The sequence below is a fragment of the Pipistrellus kuhlii genome, unplaced genomic scaffold, assembly GCF_014108245.1.
Source record: "Pipistrellus kuhlii isolate mPipKuh1 unplaced genomic scaffold, mPipKuh1.p scaffold_m20_p_3, whole genome shotgun sequence".
Lineage (NCBI taxonomy): Eukaryota > Metazoa > Chordata > Mammalia > Chiroptera > Vespertilionidae > Pipistrellus > Pipistrellus kuhlii.
The window spans coordinates 104,296,158-104,319,603 of NW_023425529.1; the positions used below are offsets into that span (position 1 = coordinate 104,296,158).

A 23,446-nucleotide genomic window follows, 5' to 3' on the forward strand; every position below is an offset into this window, starting at 1 on the left:
CTAAAATCTTTTATTTTTAAGATTAAGTTTTAAGATATTAAAAAATAATTTATTTTTTATTATAAAATACCACTTCATTCTTTTTCTTCCAAAAAGAGTGTCAGTGTGGGCATTTGAGAAACCCACCAGCTGTGATTACTAGTTCAGTTGTATTTGTTATATAATGTTCATTCACACACCAGAATCTACTTAAGAATGTATAAAATGCAACTGGATTTACAGAAATAATTTTCTAAACTACACAGGAAGTAGTTTAAATTAAAACACATGCATAAACAGTACACACAAGTTAGTTTATTTTTTTAAGTTACAATAATTACAAATAGTACAAATTGAGACATTTTTCCTGTTCCTGTGACAGAAGCTGACAACCTTCACTTTCAGTAAGGTTTTTGATATTTTGATATGATGCACATTCAGTGATATGCTGCCTTTAAAAACAATATTTTCTAAGTAATTCCAAGAGGCCTACTAGTGATATATACATGGGTCATTTACCTCAAATCTCATTTCCAGAACTACTATGTGCAAGTCCAACACAACTGGAGTAGAACAGGGTAAGAAGGCACTGAATTGAATAATCTTATTTCCCAACAGTAATTTTTCTTTTTTAAATCCTCACTCAATGATATTTTTCCATTGAGTGGTTTTTAGAGAGAGTGGAAGAGACACATCTATGTGAGAGAGACATGTCGATTGGTTACCTCCCTCACATGTCCTTACTGGGGCTGAGGATTGAGCCTGCAACCAAGGTATGTGCCCTTGACTAGAATCAAGCCTGGGACCCTTCAGTCCACGGGCCAATGCTCTAACCACTAAGCAACCAGCTAGGGCCCAACAGTAAATTTTGATTATTCTCTAAATATTTAACAAATGGGTTAGAACTAAAATAATGATTTTTGGTTTTAAAAAGTATATCTGTAATTTTTAATAGGCTGCACAATTCCACTATGGCCAATACTACCTATTTTTACAGGTTTGCTATTCTTTAAGAAACAGAATTCTACAGTATTCAATTCTGTATGCTTTTTTAATCAGAGTCACTACTACTGCTTGAGGAGTCTGTTGACATAACCTCTACATCATCTTCATTTTCTTTATTATGCCCTGGGGGTTCCAACAAAAAGTCATTACTGTGATTTGGTGGTAACATATTCATTGCCATATCATTTGACTGCCAGGGATACTGTGGAGCAAGAACATCTGGAGAAAAGAAAGAAGCACATATAAAAACACTTCTATTAATTATTTACTTCTATTAATTATTCTAGATAACTCTTCCTTCCATCAATTATTTTGAAGTAAGTTTTTTTTAGGCTAGAAATCAAAACACATTTGGCCAAATTAACAAAGATCCAATTTAATGTTTTAGTAACTAGAACCTGTGTTTTATTTTTAAAAAATCATACTTTAGCAAAAGTAAGTATATAGTCAGTAGATAATTTTTCTTTTGCAAAACATAATTACAAATCACATATTTTCTATATCTATGGTTGTATGTACATAACGTGTTTCCCCGAAAATAAGACATCCTCCTAAAATAAGACCTAGTGCATGGAAAGATAAGACATCCCCTGAAAATAAGACCTAGTGGAACTTTGGGAGAAAAAATTAATATAAGACACTGTCTTATTTTCGGGGAAACAGGGTATACAGGGCGAGGCAAAAGTAGGTTTACAGTGTGAGTATGCAACACATATTATTTTTTATTATTTACTAGAGGCCTAATGCACCAAAATTTGTGCAAGAGTAGACCTTCCTTCCCCCAGCTGCCGGCACTGGCTTTCCTCCAGCACCCGGGACCTGGGCTGGCTTCCCCTCCCCCAACCCAGCTTCGTCAGGAATGACATCTGGAAGATACCTGGTCTAATTAGCATATTATCCTTTTATTATCATAGATTCTTGTGTTACTTTCCATACAGATAACTACACCTACTTTTACCCCACCCTGTATGTTAGATGACATATTACTCTCTATATATTCTTCATATACATTATAAATAGTTAATGTATACCATACTATGCATTACAAGTTTAAACTGCTTTTTAAGTGTCAGATCCAGTCTTTTCCCTGGGTCCTAAAAACATTACTGCCTTGCAGCAGCCGCACTGTTAAGCTTTGCCAGTAGAGGGCACTGGAGGGACTCTATCAGCGGAACTGACTTCTTTTGGATCTGATGCTTCCTGTCTTACCCTAGTGGTGCCTGGTTGGTGCACAGGACAAGTGGTGCTCACCTCTTAGCCAGTGTCAGTGGTGTCCCAGAGGATGGTTTCCCAGGAAGCTTCATCATTATCCCAAAGGGTAGCTTCCCAGCAAGTCTTGCTGGAATTCTAGTGGGTAATTTCCTGTTTGCCAGCTCTGCCCTGTGACACTTAACTTCTCTGCCATCCAGTGGGCCATGGCTATACCCCCTCTACTGAGGGCACCATGGTATGGCTGTAGGCCTTGGGATGGGGAGGAACCTTGGGTACTCTGCCTTGCTACTAGATGTAGAAGCTGCTCCCCATAGCTGTTAATCCCTTAATAGTATTTTGTTACTATACTGGTTGTTAATTCTTTAAAGTTTCCTTGTCCACATTGCTGGTGTGGTTTCTGCCTCCTGAATACACCTTGACTGGCATAAGGATATAGTACAACTGAGACAGGCCACTAAGCCAGAACAAGTGGAGCACGCAAACAGCTGAACAAGCTGACAGCAATTTATAGATACAGAAGGTCACCTCCTCAGAGATAACATCTGGGCCTCAGTTGTATTTCAGTTCCAGACCCAGAAAAGCGGCAAAACCAGCTGAGTGATATCAGGTCCAGCCGCCATGACTAACGACCCCCGCCCCTGACAATGACCAATCAGCAAAGACTATGATCCTGAGGAGCACACCTGGGAAACTGATGAACATTCTGTTGAAACCCTCCCTTGTGACCTCCCCGAAGATTCCTGCCTGCAAGAGAAATAAAAGCCTCAAGACAGAGGACCCAGCACTGGCTCTCCTTCCTAGGGGCACACCAGAACCTTCTTGCCCCTTCTTCCACAGGCATGTATCTCCTGCACTCTAAGGGGTCCCAGGAGGCTGTCAACCAGGGCAGCATGGGCAGCAGCAGTTCATTCCGGGCAGCCCCCTGACCCTGTCCCGCATGCTCTGACTTCTTAGCCAAAACAGACCAGCCTAGGCTCATTTCCCCAGGCCTTGTTTCACTCTCCAGCTTTATTAAATGTCCTCTAAAATTCACCTGGGCTCATTGTGAAAATCTTTCCTGCACAAAGTAAAAAACCCCACACACTATCAGCTGACCCTAGGCAGATCCTCCAACAGCCAGGTCCCCTTTCCATAAAAAAACCACAGAGAAAAATGAGATATCCATGGAAACCGATGCACAGTGAATTCCCAGTTTATACTTTAGATAATGCTTACAAAGCATTTTCAGTAACATAGGTGCATCCTTACAATGAGAAGCAAATAAATAATTTAGAGCACATTTTTAACAATGTAAATAAAGTAGGAAAACAATAGATAAAATACTAAGTGATTGGTGAAAAGGTAGTATTTTCCTTTTTTAACTTTTAAAATGTTCTCCAAATCAAAACAAGTCAATAAAAGATAGCATATGGAAAATGTAAAGTAACATACAAGAATAGCACAAACCATACTATATGTGAAACTTGAGCCAAGTCTCACAAAAATGGTATTTTATAAAGTTATTAAAAGCCTATAAAGAGCTTTGTTATTCATTTTAACGGTTTTTTTTAAGGAATGTATCCACTTTATCATCTTTAAACTCAAAGTATGTATTTCTTACTGTTTATACAATATGTCTCACAATTTTATTATTTTTTAATCTTCACCCAAGGATATTTTTTCCATTAAGCTTTGGAGAAAGTGAAACAGAGAGAAATAGTGAAATGAGAGAAACACCATCAATTAGTCTCCTGCATGAGCCTGAGCCGGCGAGGAGTATGTAATCCTGACCAGAATCAAACCTGGGACCCTTCCATCCACAGGGTTCTATACACTGAGCCAAATCAGATAGGGCTGTATTACAATTTTAAAAACCAATGTTTAGAACAATAAAAATAAGAGAGCCCAATGGCTGAGAAAAATGGCATATTAACAAATGAGAGAAGGGTCAGTTTAGTCTAATTTTATAACCTCCATCTAGAATGATCCTTAAACTAAAGAGTAGAATAAATTGACAGAAAACAGCTATTAAAATGAATCGGATCTGGTACCTCCAACTTGTTCAACAGCCAAAACTTTGGTCTGTCTGAAAGCATTCTTTTAATTAATACTAGAGGCCCAGTCTGCACCCTCTCCAATCTGACAACCCTCTCACAATCCAGGACTGCTGGCTACCAACGGCTTGCCTGCTTGCTTCCTGATCACCTCCTAACCACTCACCTGCCAGCCTGATCACCCCCTAACCACTCCCCTGTCAGCCTGATTGATGCCTAACTGCTCCCCTGTCAGCCTGGTCACCCCTAACTGCCCTCCCCTGCAGGCCTGCCCCTCCCCCCTCAACTGCCCTTCCCTGCAGGCCCAGTTGCCCCAATTTCCCTCCTCTGCCAGCCTGGTCACCCCTAACTGCCCTCCCCTGCTGGCCATCTTGTGTCCACATAGGGCAGCCATTTTGTCTGTTGGATGATGGTCAATTTGCATATTACTCTTTTGTTAGATAGGATTACCTGGCAATCTGCCTGCTGCAAGTGCATCTCCAGGTAAATGACCATTCACACCATTACTGGAAGGATTGTTCATCTGACCCAATAATCCACTTCTCATCTCTAAATCAGTTGGGTATGGTCTCCGTGGGTCCCCTAGAAAACACATACAAACAAAACAAAAACCCAAACCCAAAACAGATGACTTTTAATTCGATTGGTTCATTTTGAAAACTCAAGCTAAACATTCAGTTTCGAAAAATGAAGGACATCTTATCAATTGTTACTAGGAAGATAATATATTTAATACATGTATTTTTATTTCTTCTCAATATACTATTATATTCTCAAAATGAAGTTTGTCAATTTAGCAAAAATTCAAAATGACAAGTTTAGGAAGTTAAAATCATCGTGATTCTTCTAACTTAACTGCATTATTTAGTATGAAAATAATAATGATACATACTTTGAGGGAGAACAGATTATGACACTTCTTTTTTTCTCCTGATAGAAAGGATTGAATGCTTACCGGATGAACTGTCTAAATTAAAACTCTTTTTAACCAATTTCATTCATCTTGCCATTTAAAGACTAATTCCTTGACTTTCCAGTGGAGTATCAGGGGTGAGTATTCTTTATTTCCAATCATAAAAGCATACTAAATAGCAGTTTGGGGTTGATCAAAACTGGGCCAGATTTGGACCGAATTTTTGGTAATATTTCTCACAAACACTAATACTGACCCCAAACAATACAGTTACTCTTAGTTTTTTTAGTATGGCAAAATACCGAAACAACATGAGGAATTACTGAAGCTGAGGTAACTATCTCCCACTCCTCCCAGGCTGCTGCTCTACCTAATGTCTCCGTCTTATGCTTGGCCCATTGTCTATTAATAGTTTTTTTACTCCAGCTCTTCCCAGTCCTGTGTGTTTGCTACTGGGCCACTCAGTGCTCTATCTTTATTACTTAATAGTTGGAATTGTCTGTTTGCCAGGCTGGAATCTTTGTGGAAATATTAATGGCTCTAAAAAGTTGGCTTCTGGCCAGCATGGGTTTTACAGGCATATGAATCTATAGCTTTAGAATCATTATATATGATCTTGTGCTTTTAAAAATTATTTATTATTTAAAAAAAACTAAAACAAACAGGTCCTAATGGCAAACAGCTTTGTAGAAAACTAAACCAATAAAACCAATGACCTATATTCTTACTTATAAAAACCTTAAAAATATGAAAATATGTAGCAAATGTTACATAATTCTATATTTAAATACATTCTATATCTAAATCTTTTTCTCTATTTTTTTGTACAGTCATGTAAGAATTTTCACATATATCTAGTAAAAAGAGAAGTGTTTTTACCTGGAACCCAGGTCAGTGGTGCACACACAGCATTACTTGCACTAATCCTATGTGCATACTTAATTATTTCTTCAGAGGAGATAGCACCTGAGAGAGTCAAGAGTTGAGTAGAAAGACAGAAGTTTATAAATGCATAAATCATAGTTACATTTAATACTTAATTTTTAAATGATCTGAAAATAGGATAATCTGAGTTACCTACCTTCCCTAATAATATCTGAATGCATAATGTGACTTAAAATCATATACATTTATATATATTGAGGTGACCAGGCGGGACAGTCCCGATTTTTAACAGTTTGTCCTGCGTCCTGTGGAGTTTTAAAAAAGTCCCGATTTTTGGAAAGAATGCACGACAAGCTAGGGAACAGTGGGAGAATGGGAAAGGAATATACAGTTTTCGGTGGCCAGATATGAGTTTTATATTATTTCTGTTAATTTTATAATGTTAAACTTTAATAATAACAAATAATTGTTGAGAACTGATTATTGAGAACTCATCAAAGTTTGCAATGAGAAAACATTTTGTAAATGTCTCTCAGATGATACACATCGTACTGCTGCTAGTAAGCTACTTAAACAAGTGATGTCATTACAAATCAGTTATTCAGATAATTTAGGTAAGTAATTTATTTATTTATTTCATAAATACATAAATTTTCTTGAATTTAGCAGACAGTACTCGTATTATTTATATTTTATAGTGGTGGCAAAAAGTCTAGCGCCGGCCTTGAAAGTGACACTTACGACTTACGTTATAATTAAGTGTTGAGACTTTGAAAGCCATTTTATGTGTGAAATATAATTTAACGAATCCTTGTGAAAAATGTCATGACCTTTTAAACGACGACAGCAATCTACTAAAAAAAATTCACTCAAATGAGAAATATGCCAAAGAATAAAATAATACTATACATAATTTTTTATTTATTATATTTATAAATTGTACTTACGTTGAAATTTAAAGAAAAAATTACAATACTATTTTTGCGTTCTATGAAAATTTTTGTTGCTCCATATAGACCAAATTTTTGGTGTCAATGGTGTCCTGCTTTACTAATGTTGAAATCTGGTCACCTTAATATATATATATATTTCTAAACAAAAGAGACATTCAGAAAAATCAGGTGACATAATTAAAATATTAAATTTGGGAGATTAGCATGACAATGCTTAATAACCTCAATTTTTAAATGCCATTAAATACTATTAATATTCTGAAAGCAACAGTGAACACAAATAAAAAAGAACAGATTATTTCATTTCCCAGTGATATCCAAATCAGAGCAGCAGTTCATACTGTATCACTCAACTGTTAACATAATGGATTCTAAGCTTATAAGTAGACCTAAGTAGAAAGATGTTTACAATATATTCCTTAAAAAAAAAAAAAAAAAAAGCAGCTGTGAAAAATTATGTACAACAACCTGACGTTTTTTTAGAATATATGTATACATATGTATTTGTTTTGTTCTTGGTATATATGTGTTTCCAGATCTAAAAACAACAACAATCCTGCCCTAGCCAGTCTGGGCCAGTGGATAGAGCGCCAGCCTGCGGACCAAAGGGTCCCGGATTCCATTCAAGGTCACATACCTCGGCTGCAGGCTCCTCCCCGGCCCTGGTTGGGACTCATGCAGGAGGCAACCCATCAATGTGTGTTTCTCACATCAATGTTTCTTTCTGACTTTCCCTCTCTCTTCCACTCTCCCTAAAAATCAATGGAAATATATCCTCGGCTGAGGATTAACAAAAACAACAACAACAACAAAATTCTGAAAAGACAGTACACTAAATATTAACAGTTAGACAAGTCTGAGATCATTAAATGTAGATTATTTAAAGGAAGCAGCCAAAGTTTTCATTACAATTCTGACTTTCAGTATGCAAAATAAAAGGTCCAAAATGGGAGCCTTTTAGAGAGAAGCAGGAGGGAACAGGAAGGCCTGCTGTATTTCTGCATGACTAGTTCTAACTTCATGATGTTCTTAGTCCTACTACAATTGTCCAATGGATGTTTTCTTTCATCCTCTGTCCTATCTTTCACGACTCAATTCAAATCCCACTGACTTCCAGCTCACAGTTCCCTTCTCCCAACAATTTTTTAAAGCCACTGTCTCTACTGCACATTTGGGTACATAGCCATAACTTGCCTCATATTATTGCTTTTTATAGCTGAAAGAGGATGTAAGACTTGGGCAAAGCACTAAAACATAGCTGACACTTTACAATGAAAATTTATTAGAACCTTTTGACAGCAGCAAATGATTACTAATAATACTCTCACCAGTTTCTTGAGACTAAAAGTTGATTTTTTTTCCAGAAAGTCATTCAGTGTTCCCGCAGTACTAACCTTTTCTTGCCTTATCTATTGATTTCAGCTTTTCTTTTGCTTGGTAAACAGCTGTTGCCTAAAGAACATAAAAAAACAAACAAACATGGTTTATTCTTCATAATACCAAGAGCAGTTTTTTGCTTAATTCACAATATCACTTATCCCATATGAACACTATCCAATTTGGAAATCCCCATTAGTTATTTGTAATATTCTAAAATAGCACTAGATATCATTTACATCACAGTTATACTTAATGAAGCAAATATTATATTCATGAATTAGTCTCCATTCACAAAATTACTTATTATAAGTAACGTATATTGGATTGTTTACCAACATTTTTCTTTATGTCCTCTATCATTCAGAAGAGATCTAGACCATGAACCAATCCAAAAACATCCTATTCTTTCACCTAATTCAAGAATAAAATATCTAAAAATTTATTTTTTAATGTACAAGATATATTCTTGCATTGATCTCTTATTCATTTATATATTACCATCACCTTCATGCTTAGTGACTGCTATATGAACTTGTCCTCACCCCCACACTTCTCACAAAGGTACACTGAAGGGTAAATTGAGGTTAACCTAGGATTTGCAACCTCAACTCTAATACAGTGATTAAGAATATGGCATCGAAGAGACTTAGGTTTAATTTACATCTCTACTTTTTACCCTCCTTAAAATTTTGGTTTCTTCATCTTTAAAATGCAAAATGACTTCATATAATTGCTATGAAGATTGAGATACTGCAAGTGAAGAGTAAAGCACAGGGCCTGGTGCACAAGTGATCAATAAATGCCAGCTGCTATTACCTATATCAAAATTCAGTGTTCACTGTCTTTTACTCAATAATTATATTTGAAACTTAATCTAAAGAATATAACCTGAAATGCAAAAGTAAAAGAGCTTTTCTGAAAGAATATTCATTGAAGTATTCTTTGTAACAGAAAGTTAGAAAACTAAACGAGGATATAATTATATAAAAATGTTTTAACTTTAATAGTAATAGAATGTCAGTACCTTGTTAATTAGAAGACATAAAAAAACATACACACCTGAAACTGAAAGGATCTCCACCAAACTATAAATAGTGACAGTTTTGAGCAGTGCGACTAAAGGCAATTTTCCCTCTTCTTTCTACTTTTTTTTTGTATTTTCTGAATATCCTTTGATATGCAAACCTACTTTCTGGAACATCTCCCATCTTGAACAATTTGTTTCTCAACCAAGTTATTCACAGAAAAAAATGTCTCGATTTTGGGCCCGACCGCCCTTTCATCCTGGTATTTCAGTGTGACAAAAAGCATCTCTCAGACAAAAAAGGAGAGAATGCTTTTGTTGCTGGTGAAATCAAACAGACTAGTACAATTTTAAAACAAAGTTTATGGGGCCATCAAGAGTGCGAATGTTGCTAAGGGTGTGAAAGAAGCGATGACCACAGGCACTTGAAGAGAAGAACTGCTGTTGATTTGGATAAAGGAAAAGCAGTTAGCCAGTGACAGCATTTTGGAGGCAGTGACATATGGACACACAAAGATGCTGCATACTGACCTGAAAGACACCCCTGGAATGAGTGCTGAAAATGATTCATTTAAGGCTAGTATGGGGGAGTTTGATAAATTTAAGAAGTATTTATTTATAGATTAAACAGTTTATTAGACATGTACTATATATACTAGAGTAAGAAAGGTCAAAACGGGAAATTATTTGGGGGTCTGAAACAAATTAATTCAATTTATATTATTTCTAATGTGAAATGTGATTCAATTTTTGAACAAATGGCTTCTTGAACAGCCTTCTGGAACAAAGCTGAGGTTCCACTGTATTACTTTTCTAATAAAAGTAGGTTTTATTAGAAGTATTTACGTGGGAGGAAAAACCCCCAAAAGAAAACAAACAAGTAAAGGAAAAAAGAAAGGTTTTACTTGGGGTCATTTCTGTAGTAGGAGTGGTTAATTTATCCCAAACTGCTCAGGCTTCTATATATTGGAGCCCATTTTGACACATTTTGGAGAGATTTATCAGGGTCAAGAATGCCAGCTATGTCTGGTCCTTTTGAGAATCAAACAACTGTGTCTGCAACACCACCAAACAACAATTACATTAATTAGGATGTAGTGAAATAACTGGGCAAATAATAGCAAATAAATTGCTTCTTGGAAACAGTAGCCAAGAACAAGAAAAAGAAAAACTAGAGCCTAACCTTATTCCCAACTAGTTTAGGATGGAAGACTGATATAAATTTTAATCAATTTATAAAATTGGTACATATTTTTAAAATATATTTTATTGATTTTTTACAGAGAGGAAGGGAGAGGGATAGAGCTAGAAACATGAGAGAGAAACACCAACCAGCTGCCTCCGGCACACCCCCCACCGGGGATGTGCCCGCAACCAAGGTATATGCCCCTGACTGAAATCGAACCTGGGACCCTTGAGTCTGCAGACCGACGCTCTATCCAATGAGCTAAACTGGTTTTGGCAGTACATATTTTTATTGATTTTGAAATATTTGACTAGACTGAAAAGTTGTCACTTTCAGACTTGGAAAATCTGTGTCTGCCATTTCAAAATACTGATAATAGAGCCCTGACTGGTGGTGTTCAGTTGGTGGGCATTGTCCTGTGCACAAAAAGGTTGCCAGTTTAATTCCCGTTTAGGGCCCAGGTTATAGGCTTGGTCCTTGGTAGGGGACGTGCAGGATCGATATTATTCTCTTACATCAACAATGTTTCTTTCTTTCTCCCTGTCCCTGTCTGTCTGTCTGTCTCTCTCTCTCTCAAAAACAATTAAAAAATAATAATAGTAGACTTTTGTGTCAAGAATAATGAAATAAAAACAATATCTTTGTTAAAGAACCAGATATCAACTTACCAGTATTTGTTCGGCTTCTTTTAGCTGTTTTTGTAATTGCTGAATATCACTGTCTCTCTTCTCAACTTCTTTTTCTAAAACTTGCATTTCATGGTGAATTTTTCCCTGATTAAGTGCCAATTTCATTAGTTCCTGAAATTCCCCATCTCTGTGAATTAATAACTCCAGCACCTGTCAGATAATATTTGATTAAAGCAGACAATAAAATAAAAAGCTACATCCCAATGAAACAAATAATCCATCTAATACTTGTCTGGGTTATAAAATGTTAATACAGTCAAAAATTTTTAATCCTTACTGAAAATAAAAATAGCCTATTTACAATTATTTTGGAAAACAGATTAATATTAATATTTCCTTTTTGTAATTATGTGCTATTTTTTCATACAAAACAAACTAGACTTTTAGAACTAGCAATATGCTGAACAAACAAGTTTATTCATTTCCCATGGAAGAAAAAATTTAAAAGTTTACCCTTAAAAATATAATGCAGTGGAGGTTCCTCCAATTTTGATACTTGAGATTATTTTAGTTGGCACCAAGAACTTAAAAAACTTTATAATTACACATGTGTGCTAGTATTAGAAAAATATAAGTGTCATATAAAACCTGTGATTTCATGTATCGTATTGCTCAGGATGAAGATGGTTTATAAAAGAACAATTTCAAAAAATAGTAAATGTTTTGGCACTAACTATAAAGGTTAAGAAGCAAAAAAATAGAAAGTTTGGGTTCAAATCTCTAGTTTGTTATTTATTAGCAGTATGACAAGGGAAAGTTATCTGACCTCTTGGAGCCTGCTTCTCATTAGGAAAAGGGCATAATAACAATACTTTATCACAGACAATTGTTATGAAGATTTATGATATAATATATTTAACTACACACAGAAAAGCTCAATGAAGGGTAGTTATTATCATCACCCACCTGCTGCTGACTACAGAAGATGCAATCTAATCTAAATACCCTTACTTTACTATGCTAGTAGGACATGTCAAAAAGGAAATGGCTATCCAAATTCAGAAACAAATTTTTAAAAATAAATTTGTATTGATTTTAGAGAGGGAGAGGGAGAGAGAGATAGAAACATCAATGATGAGAGAAACATTGATCAGCTGTCCCCTTTACGCTTTTTTGTATTTTCATACAAAACAAACTAGAATTGAGTCTGCAACCTGGGCTTGTGCCCTTGACTGGAATTGAATCTGGGATCTTTCAGTCCTCAGGCCGATGCTCTATCCACTGAGCAAACCAGCAAAGGCCAGTAACAATTTTTAAAATATTAATAAAAACTGTTAAAGTAGCTGGTGGGTCAGTGGATAGAGCGTCAGCCTGTGGACTGAAGGGTCCCAGGTTCAATTCCGGTCAAGGGCATGTACCTTGGTTGCAGGCACATCCCAGTTGGGGGTGTGCAGGAGGCAGCTAATCGATGTTTCTCTCTCCTTGATGTTTCTAACTCTCTATGCCCCTCCCTTCCTCTCTGTGAAAAATCAATAAAATATATTTTAAAAAATTGTTAAAGTATAAAAAATACAGATATGGGTGCATTCTATTTAATCAGCCTATAATCCTCATTCTTCTCAAGTCACAAGAGGAGAAACATAGGTTTCCATTTTATAAAAGCTGTATGTAAAAAAAATTATTAACCAAAGTGAGTACCATGTTTCCCCGAAAATAAGACATCCTCCGAAAATAAGACCTACTTACAGGTTTCCTTCTGAGTGAAATATAAGGCATCCCTCCGAAAATAAGGCCCCCCTAGGCTAAACATGAGAGATTTGGTCCACTGATTCTGAAAGAAATGGAGTCACAAGAAATTCACCAGAAAATTCAGGAATTGGATTGTTATGATGATGTTCCAGAAGATGATGACATGATTGTCATTGAATAAATGAGTAAATTCTTGATACTGTAGGATTCACAGTTTGTCTGGTTTGTGTTCACAGTTTGTCTGGTTTGTGTATACAGGTAATAAATTTCCTTTATTTTCATTTAACAATAAATGTGTACCGTATTCTTCTTCATGGAAAAATAAGACATCCCCTGAAAATAAGACCTAGCACATCTTTGGGAGCAAAAATTAATATAAAACACTGTCTTATTTTCGGGGAAACAGGGTAGTATACATTAATTCCATGACAGCTTTCAAGAAATATACACAGTTTGACTTATTTTATAAACCATCAGAGAATAGTAAAAATTCTCTTTAGATTTTATTGTTGAGTAAAAAAAAATATTCAACTGAAATCAGAAAACCTAGATTCTAGTTCCACTTATCCATTAACCTTTAATTCATTTATCCACCCTGAAAGACAATCAGTTTGACGGGAGGTCAAACTGAAGACCATTAAGGTCTTTGAAATTCTATATTTATGAAAATATGAATATTAAAACAAATGGTTAGAAAGTTTAAAATGGCATATTCCTCTAATATTTACAGTTTTAATGACAATTGCACAAGAATTCACATAGTACTAAGTATAAGATATAATTCACAGAATGCTAGTTCTTTATTTTTAAAAAATATTGATTTTAGAGAAAGAGGGAGAAGAGAGAAACATCAACATGAGAGTGCAACACCCATCGGCTGCCTCCTTCATGCGCTCTGCCGGGGTCAAGGCTGCAAACCGGGCATGCGCCCTGACCTGGACCTGAGCCAGCAGCCTTGTGATGCACAAGCTGATGCCCTGGCAAGGGCGAGGACTGCTCGTTCTTACAAAATGTAAGAAAGGCTAGAGCAGGTTTTGGTTATGATCTTCTGAATAAATTGGGAGCCTGGTTCATAGCTAGCATTTACTAAGTGCCTAGAAAATAAAGTAAAAAATCAATCTTCACTTTTTGCTCATCCTATATAACAAAAGCATAATATGCTAATTGTCCAAGTAATCAGTTGACTGTTCAGTCGACCATTCAGTCGCTATGATCCGCAATGACCACCGGGGGCAGAAACTCTGACCGGTAGGTTAGCTTGCTGCTGGGGTCTGGCTGATTGGGATTGGGCGAGAAGGCTGGACATGCCCTGGAGCCCTCCCGCAGCCCCTCCCTGGCCGGCCCCCATTAGCCCCGACTGGCTTCCATTGCTGGCCAGGCCAAAGGACCCCACCATGTATGAATCTGTGCACCAGGCCTCTAGTTTTGTATAAATTCCCAATTAACCCTACGTTATCAATTATAATGAAAGCATAATATGCTAATTAGACTGGATGTCCTTCTGGACGAAGCCACGGAGGTGGGGGCTGAGGCAGAGTTGGCGGTCGCGGCGGCAGGGGCCAAGGCCCTTGCATGAATTTCGTGCGTTGGGCTTCAAGTTTAATAAAAAATCTGAGATTGGGATTCTTTTAATAACACATTTGTCTCTAGGCTCTTTCTTAAAAACAAAACAAACCAATAACAATAACAAAAACCCCCAATCCTAATATCCCTTAAACAAGCAGCTTTTTTTCAACTTGTAGTCTTATCTCATTCTCCCTCTCCTCTTGAGGAAATTGATCATTGAAGAAAACAAGTTCTAGGACACCTTTATTTAGAGTACATCAGATTTCTCTGCCCTCAAAAGATATCATATAATGAAGTTAAGATAATCAGACACTGTCTCCTGTCTTACATCTTTAAAAAGGTTAATCCTTTCTATTTTCTCTCAAAAAGATTTTTTTTAATTGCGTCCCCTCCATATTATAAAATGTGCACTCTTAAAAAGTCGTGAACCAGAAAACAAAAAATCTGTTCACTGTAGGAAATTAGGAAGCACAGAAAAATATAAAGAAAATAAAAACTGCCTGTAATCTCAACATCCACAAAATACGTAACTGTTACTAACAATTGTATGCTCTTTTATATAGTTCCATTCAGGTTGCATAAGGGAACCCAATCCTATATAATACAAACCTAATATGCAAATTAACCGGTGGAACGACCAGTGGCTATGACATGCACTAACAGGAGACAGACACTCAATGCAGGAGTTGCCCCAGCCCACAGGCCCCAGGCCAGCCAAGGTGGGTGCTAGCGGGGGGCCCCCTAATGGCCTTGCCAGTCACCCCGCAGAGGGAGACAACCCATGGCAGTGGCGGGGAGATTGCGGGGTGCGGGTGCTGGGGGTAGGGGAGTGCCAGGCCAAGGTGGGTGCCAGTGAGTACCCAGATGGTTGGCCCACAGATCAGCCTTGATTGCTGGCCAGGCCTAGGGACCTTACCTGTACATGAATTTTGTGGGCCAGGCCTCTAGCTCACCTATATAATAAAAACCTAATATGCTAAGTATCTGGTTATCCGCTCAACCAATCAAAGGATAATATGCTAATGATATGCTAAGGTTGTTCAACCACTCCCTATGACATGCACTGACCGTCAGGAAACAGACAGTTGACGGGTCGACCAGTCGGTATGACATGCAATGACCACCAGAGGGCAGGTGCTTTGACTGGTAGGTTAGCTTGCTGCTGGGGTCCAGCTGATTGGGTTTGAGCAAGACGGGCCGGAAATGCCCTGGAGTCCTCCCATGTTCCTTCCCCAGCTGGCCAACCTTCCGCGTCCGTCCCTGACCTCAATAGTGCACTGGTGGGGTTCCTCGGCCTCGCCTGTGCCCTCTCGCAATCCTGGACCCCTCAGGGAATGTCGTAGAGCCAATTTTTGCCTAATCCCATAGGCCAGGCTGAGGGACCGCCCCTGGTGCACAAATTCATGCACCGGGCCTCTAGTATATAATCAAAGGGTAACATGCAAATTGATCCTAATGGCAGAACAACCAGGAAGGACCAATTGCTATGATGTGCACTGACCACTAGGGGGCAGAAGCTCAGCACAGGAGCTGCCCCCTGGTGGTCAGTGCACTTCCACAGGGGGAGTACACTCAGCCAGAAGCTGGCTCATGGCTGGCCAGAGCAGTGGCAGTGGTGGGAGCCTCTTGCCTCTGTGGCAGTGCTAAAAGCTGTCAGTCAGACATCCCCTAGGGCTATCGGGCTGCCACAGGGATGTCTGACTGCCAGCTTAGGCCCTATCCCCCAGGAAGGGTGCCTGAGCTGTCAGTTGAACATCCCCCGAGGGATCCCAGATTGAGAGAGGGCGCAGGCCATGCACTAGGTCTCTAGTCCTATAATAAAAGGCTAGTTTATGAGAGCATTGATCTTCTTGATTCCAGAAACTATTTTGATCTCCATTTAACAAAACTTTATTGGATGATTCAAAAGATAAAAATGAATAAATGGGTAATTGCAATTAGAACTATAGGAAACAATACTGCTAAACCCTTAGACAACTATTTTCTTGATCACATTGTTACCTTATATAAATGATACACATATTGATTTAAAAGTTTTAATTAGTAACTTAAAATGATCCAATCTTTCTGTTCTCACACAAAGTAAATATAAATCGGAAACTTGTGGAAATTATGGTTTGGTTTGGTTTTGAATTAAAGAAGAAGCCACTTACCTGGTTTTCTTCTCCAGCCTGTAACAACTTTTGGTTTCTAGAAATTGCCAGCATTTCTATGAGCTCCCTAGAGAGAGAGAGAGAGAGAGAGAGAGAGAGAGAGAGAGAGAGAGAGAGAGAGAGAGAGAGAGAGAGAGAGAGAGAGAGGGAGGAGAAAGGAGAAAAATTAAAAAAAAGAAAGCAACCAATTAACAAACAAAAAAACTCTTTGCAAAGTAAATACAGTAGAGGCTTTCTTAACTTATCTCTACCAGACTTGCTGGGTTCGTGGTATGCACAGCACTAAGAACACATGGCTACTGCCCCTCAGTCCACTATGACTTCAGCTCTCACCAGCTGTGTTTGCTATTAAACTTGTTTATGTAAGTTTTACTTATTACTATAATTATATTCAATATATCAATACCAATAAAATATGATTGTGAACAGAAAAGTTGTTTTGGTAAAAATTGAAGTTAATTGCTTGGAAAGACTCAACAACAGCTGTAAAGAAGCAGGGGAAAGTAAAAAACTTAGCAAATGTCTGCCCTACAACTGCTTGATGAGAGTCTAAGTTCTTACTTCACTTTAAAGAAACCAAACTAGATACTGCAGCCAATGCATTATGGGTCATTTATGCATGAAAAACTCCTACATTAGGGGTCTGTCTGCAGGCCAAATCCAGGCCAGTACATCTACATTTTGATAAATACTGCATTTTTGGGACAAAGCCATGCCTCTTCATTTACATATAGCCTATGGTTGCTTCCCTACTACATTGGCAGTTGGTAGTTGCAGCAAAGAACTTATGGCCTCTAAAAATATTTACAATCTGGCCCTTTACAGAAAAAGTTCCTTATCTCGTCTTATTTAAAAAGATCAATGAAAATATAACCTTTTATATGTTTTAAGGTAAAATAAAACAAGAAATGGATGAGTCATTTTAAAATAATTTTCTACTTTAATTGAATTTTTAAATTAACCAAACAGGTATCATATAAAAAGAACCAGAGGCCTGATGCACGAAATTCATACAAGAGAAGGCCTTCCTTCCCCCGGCTGCTGGCACCCAGGACCCAGGCTTCCCTTCAGCCCCGGCTTCGTCTGAAAGGACGTCCAGTCTGGTCAAATTAGCATATTATGTTTTTATTATTATAGATTCTTACACAGTATAATAAAATCCTGTCTAGAAAGCTCATTTACTAGATATACCAATCCTATAAGAAAACTAGTATATAGAGCAGGAAAAGATGACTAGCAGGTAATATTTATATTTTAGTTCCAAACTTGTTGACAGATGAGATTTTTCAGAAATTAAGCAGGAGGGGACAGCTTCACAATTTGCTATCTCACATGACTAGCCAGCCCTAGTGTTTGTACTTTCTCCCTGGCAGCCAGGCTATTTTTACCTCCCTATTTTCACCTTCCTTCCTGCTAACCTCATACTTTTTTTCTGGATAGTGTCAATTAGACTCAACCTTCTCACAGCATTGTATATTGAATTAATTAGCTAATTAATGAATAAGTGGGTGAGGAATGGAAGGTCTTTGTACACTCATTTGTCAAATATTTCTTGAGTGCCTATTACTTGCCAGGCACTTTCTAGATGTATGGGTTATAAAAGTGAAAATTAGCACTTGAATTCTATAATAATACAATACAAGTGATAAGAATAAATAGGAAAATACAAAAATAAAACCAAAGTTAAGGGTTAGGAAGAAAATATATTTTCTCTTCCTTATGACTTAGTAACATTTTCTTTATTAGTTTAATTTATTGTAAGATACACTGTGCGCCTAGTCAGTGTGGCTCCACCTAAAACTACAGGTCACTGTTCAATTCCAGTCAGGCACATACTGGGCGTGCGGGCTTGATCCCCAGCATTGCAGAAGGCAGCCCATCAATGATTCTCATCATTGCTGCCTCTCTCTCTCTCTCTCTCTCTCTCTCTCTCTCTCTCTTCCTCTCCCTTCATCTCTGAAATCAATGAAAATTTAGTAAAAAAAAAAAAAAAAAAAATCCAGTATATAATACATATACAAAATATAGGTTAATTGATTGCTTATGTTATCAGAAGGCTTCCGAAAAATGGTAGGCTACTAGATTTGGGGGAGTCAAAAGTTATATGTGGATATTCCACTGTGTGGGAAATTCGTGCCCCTAACTGGCATTGCTCAAGGATCAACTGAACTACACTTGAGATAAATGAGAGGTAGAGAGAATTAACAGGTGTGGAAACTTCAAGACTACTGTCCACATGGTTTCTGTGGGACAATGAATTCTGAATTACAAACAGGTTAACAAAAACTTTTAGATTACAATCCATCTATGCTTATTTTTAAATTTCTACAAAGACTACCTTATTCTATTTCATTTCACAAAGTAATAAATATACCGAAAAGCTACATAATCAGGTAATAGTAAAAAATATATCCCATATTTCAAACTCACTATTTTGAAAAGTCAGAGGTACATCAACCAGAACTTTTCATTTTTCATAAAAAACTTGAAACAAGACGAAACCAGTTTGGCTCAGTGGACAGAGCGTCAGTCTGCAGACCGAGGGGTCCCAGGTTCGATTCCTGTCAAAGGCATGTACATTGGTTGCAGGCACATCCCTGGTGGGGGGTGTGCAGGAGGCAGCTGGCCGATGTTTCTAGCTCTCTATGTCTCTCTCTTCCTCTCTGTGAAAAATCAATAAAATATATATTTTTAAAACCCAAAAACTTGAAACAAGAGAAAAATTCATTCAGAGGAAAATGACAAGCTTCCCAGGTCACATACTGGGACTTTACTTAAAGTCAATCACCTGGAACTGCCTCATTCTATAGAGAAGTTTCAAGGAATCCTAGGTGGCAAACCACAAAGTGACATGTTTTCCACTACCACCACCAACCTCCAGGATCGTAGAAGAGATAAAGTTTCACTTATCTACTGCCACCCTGTCTTTCTTTAGAGATGAACAAATAAAAGAACATGATAAGTCAAGAGAAAATCAGAGAAAAAGAAAAATGAACTTTAAAGACAATGGTTATTACTGAAGCCTATCACCTGTCAATAGATTCAGCGAGGACAACAAATTGACCAGAATCGATCCTGGGACCCTTTAGTCCACAGGCTGATGCTCTATCCACGAGCCAAACCAGCTAGGGCAAGAAATCAGTCTTTTTGGCATTCTAGGAAAAAGAGCAATAGAGGAACTTCAGTTTCTTTTAGAGGAATAGAAAACTCAGCACCTCAATTGTACAAGTGGAACACTGAAGAACAAAGTTTCAGGAACAGTGAGGAAAACTTTCTTGAAATTTAAATTTTTCTTGAGGAAAATTTAAACTATGATTCACTATGTGCGTGAGTAAGCACATTTCACCACACAGAAAATGCTATATTTGGTAATCACGGAAAGAAATATAAAGTAGGATAAATTGATCAAATCTAGGTACAAGAAAATTTCAAGTTAGTCTCAAATTTAACATAACTTATAAATTATTTAATTATGCTATCTCAAGTCTAGAGTACATGGATATGAAGTATATGCTCTCCTACCCATAGCATTAGGAAAACACACCTATGATACACAGCTCAGTAGCACAACAATCCAGAAGCAAGAACTCAACATTGACTGCTGGGTTGTCCAATGTCAGAAAAAACTCTCTAAGACCATTATTCTGGAAGGGCAGGCTAAGGATTTTAGTTCCTGAAATGAGTGAATATGAAATATGTTCTAGGGAATATGCTGAAATTCTAAGACTAAGACCCAATCCGTACAAAAGGCAGCAGCCACAACTCCCCAAAGGGTGAGTCACTTCTTCACAATATCAACATATTTACAGAAAAATTAATCACTACCCTCCATACCATATGGTTGGTCAAAATAAAGAAATAATAAGGAACATTTTAATTTGACTGATTTCATATTCAACAACATCATCAAGATTCCTTAGCAAAGATTTTAGGAGCCAATCAAGTTTTAGACTTGGCTTTCTGGTGAGAATTATTCTCAAAGAAGAAATAGTTCAAAGGACCATTTCAAACAGAAGATTCAGAATTCAAGAAGTGGAAAAATTGGCTCACACAAAAGCAACAGAAGTATTTTCCAATTAATTATTAGTTCTGAATCTAATGAAACACAAATTTGTATCACAGCTACATGGCTACCTACTTAAGGCACGTCAAGGTACTCAAAGAGACAGTTTTTTTTTAAAATATATTTTATTGATTTTCTTACAGAGAGGAAGGGAGAGAGATAGAGAGCTAGAAACCATCGACCAGCTGCCTCTTGCACACCCCCTACCAGGGATGTACCCGAAAGGTCCCAGGTTCGATTCCGGCCATACATGCCCTTGGCCGGAATCGAACCTGGGACCTTTCAGTTCACAGACCGACGCTCTACCACTGAGCCAAACCAGTTTTGGCTCAAAGAGACAGTTTGGATGACCAGTGATTCTAAAAGCACTTGTTGAAATGAATGAACCATTTTTCAAATGACAGTTGGTCCTATTTAGAAAAGCAGTGGGCCAGTCAGCATTTAAGATATTAACTTGATCTTGCATAACTTCCAAAGAATAAGCCCTTCACATAAACTAAATGAAGCTTCAATTAGTGTCCCAAAGATAGTCATGACACACAGAGCAGAAATATAAATTATTAACGGAAAACTGTCTTGCTAGGGCCTTTTTACTAAGAAATCATCCTGGTATTCATTGACAGGGTTAACTAACTAGGTCTCAGCCAGGAACTACAAGGTCAACAAAGACAGAAGGGAATATAGCACTTGCTTACTTGGTGCACATTTACACAGGGGCTACGCACTGACAGCTGCCTTGTGCCTGAGTTTCCTGTTCACTGCACCGGCTGCTGGATGCCTGAGGATTCCGTGTGCCCTATTTGTAGTCAAGCAATAGTCTAATAAAGTCTAAACAGTGAATTAAACACACGCACCATGTAACTTACAGTACTACATCATTTAATATTGTGCTGACCTAGTAATCTAGTAAGTAATGCTCGCTACGGCAAGGACTAAACCACAGTAGATAAAATGCTGATTATTAGTAGGCCAGGTAATATAATATTTATATTATAATATAAAATATAGGATTTATTCTAAAGCTGTCAATGAATGTTGGCTGTGGAAATGGTGACATCTGAGCCAGATGAATGAATGATTTATCATGATGGATGTGGAGTAGAGCTGAGGAAGTATGACTTGAATGGGGTGCGTTCAGGAGGTTGGAATGGAAAAGTGGAGGAATGTGACCGACATGAGAATAATAGGATGGATTAAGAGATGGAGAATGGCTTTATCTATAGCACACTTAGCTAAAGAATATGGACTTTATCCATTAGAAAGTGGAAACCTAACGAATATCTTAAAGCAGAAAAGTGATCTGAGATGGCTTTTAAAAACATAGCTCTGCTCTTGGGCAAAACAGACAGCTATCGGGGAGATGCATCAAGGCACCTAAAACTGCGGGGAGGCTGCATTAAGACTTCTGATGGATGTAAAAGAGTGCGGAGGGGAACAAGAGGTCAAAGCTGAGTAACTTTTTGGGAGAAAGAACCAAAACAAGGCTCACGCCCAAGTGAACGTGAGGAAATTAAGAGGGCACCCACTTAACAATCAAGAGAAGACGGAATAAAGAAAAGGAGGTGCAATTTCACCCGATACCTCTGCCACACACGCCGCGCCCCTGCCAGCCCGAACTGTCAATCCCACCCAGTCTGGAGCTCCCTCCTCTCTGAAGTCAGTAATGCGTATCCCTGCGGCTCCCGCTGCCCCGCTCGGTGACGGTGACCTCGGTCCGGCCCTGCAGCCCTTTCCCGGGGAAGCCAGCCCTGGCGACCACCGGCCCGGCCCCGGCCCCCGGCCCCCGGCTGCAGCCTCAGGTACTCAGGCTCCGCGCCCCGCCTACGGCCCGTCCCCCGGCTCACAGCGGGGGCCCCGCCCCGGCGGCACCCGCCTCAGCCTCACGCCTCCCCGGCCCGGCCCCGGGGCAGTGTCCCGGGTCCGAGGATCCACACCCGCGTCTCTAAGCTCTGCTGCGGTTCTGACAGCCTAGGGGCTCCTGGGTGACTGTCGCTACTACAATGTCCTGGGTGGGAGGCTGGGGACGCCGTCTCGCCGACGGGAGGGCTGCGGGCGCCACTCGCGCACCGTCTCCGGGCTCCCGCGCGCGGGGCCCCTCCCGGCCCGGCCCCGGACACAGCCCTCCGAGCGCCCCGCCGGCTGCAGGCCGCGGCGTCACCTGCACAGGACCTCCAGGTCTTCCAGCGCCGACAGCAGCCGCTCCCGCGTGCTGCTGCCGCCCGCCGCCCCCGACCCGCCTCCCGGCCGCTCCTTCTCCTTCTCGCCCACGGAGGCCGCCGCCATGCTGCTCTGGGGCCGAGAGGCTGCCGCGCACTGCGCCGGCGCAGACCGGGCTCCGCGGCCAGAGTCACCGCGGGGGGCGGCGGGCCAGAGCGCCCCCTGGGGGCCGGGGGTGCGTGCGGCTCAGCGCCGGCTTCTGGGCCAGAGCGGGCTGCTCGGTTTCAACCCTGAGAACAGTCAGACGCGAGGCGGTCAGCTTCAGTGGAACCTTCTGTTCCCCCAGCTGGACTGTGAGGCTTTTGCTCAACGGATTTGAAGCATTTGAAGGAAGTAGTAATGGCCTCTCTCTTGTGTCAACTTCTTCCTGAAATGGGCTGGGTCTCCTCGGTATTAACCTGTTGTCTGCATTCCCTTAACACTGTTCCCACCTGCTGGCTGGCCTGTCTTGAGGCTGTAAGCACCACAGGACGGGACTGCAATCAGTGCTGTCTTCCCT

At 39.2% G+C, this 23,446-nt stretch overlaps 1 protein-coding gene across 1 annotated transcript; it reads right to left on the bottom strand.

Annotated features, from left to right (window-relative positions):
• Positions 1-274: 274 nt before the first annotated feature.
• MED4 (mediator complex subunit 4) lies at positions 275-23,056 on the bottom strand. Its single transcript, XM_036456248.2, has 7 exons — positions 22,889-23,056; positions 16,668-16,734; positions 11,239-11,409; positions 8,375-8,432; positions 6,022-6,108; positions 4,680-4,811; positions 275-1,203 (listed from the first exon to the last, which is right to left on the bottom strand). The coding sequence occupies exons 1-7, from the start codon at positions 23,011-23,013 to the stop codon at positions 1,031-1,033; spliced, it is 813 nt and encodes a 270-aa protein (XP_036312141.1). The 5' UTR covers positions 23,014-23,056; the 3' UTR covers positions 275-1,030.
• Positions 23,057-23,446: the final 390 nt, after the last annotated feature.

Coding starts and splice junctions, on each gene's coding strand:
- MED4 (XM_036456248.2), bottom strand. CDS start 23,013: ATGGCGGCGGCCTCCGTGGGCGAGAAGGAGAAGGAGCGGCCGGGAGGC. Junction 8,433..11,238: donor AAGAAGCCGAACAAATACTG/GTAAGTTGATAT, acceptor TATGTTCTTTAG/GCAACAGCTGTTTACCAAGC. Junction 6,109..8,374: donor AATAGATAAGGCAAGAAAAG/GTTAGTACTGCG, acceptor TGACTCTCTCAG/GTGCTATCTCCTCTGAAGAA.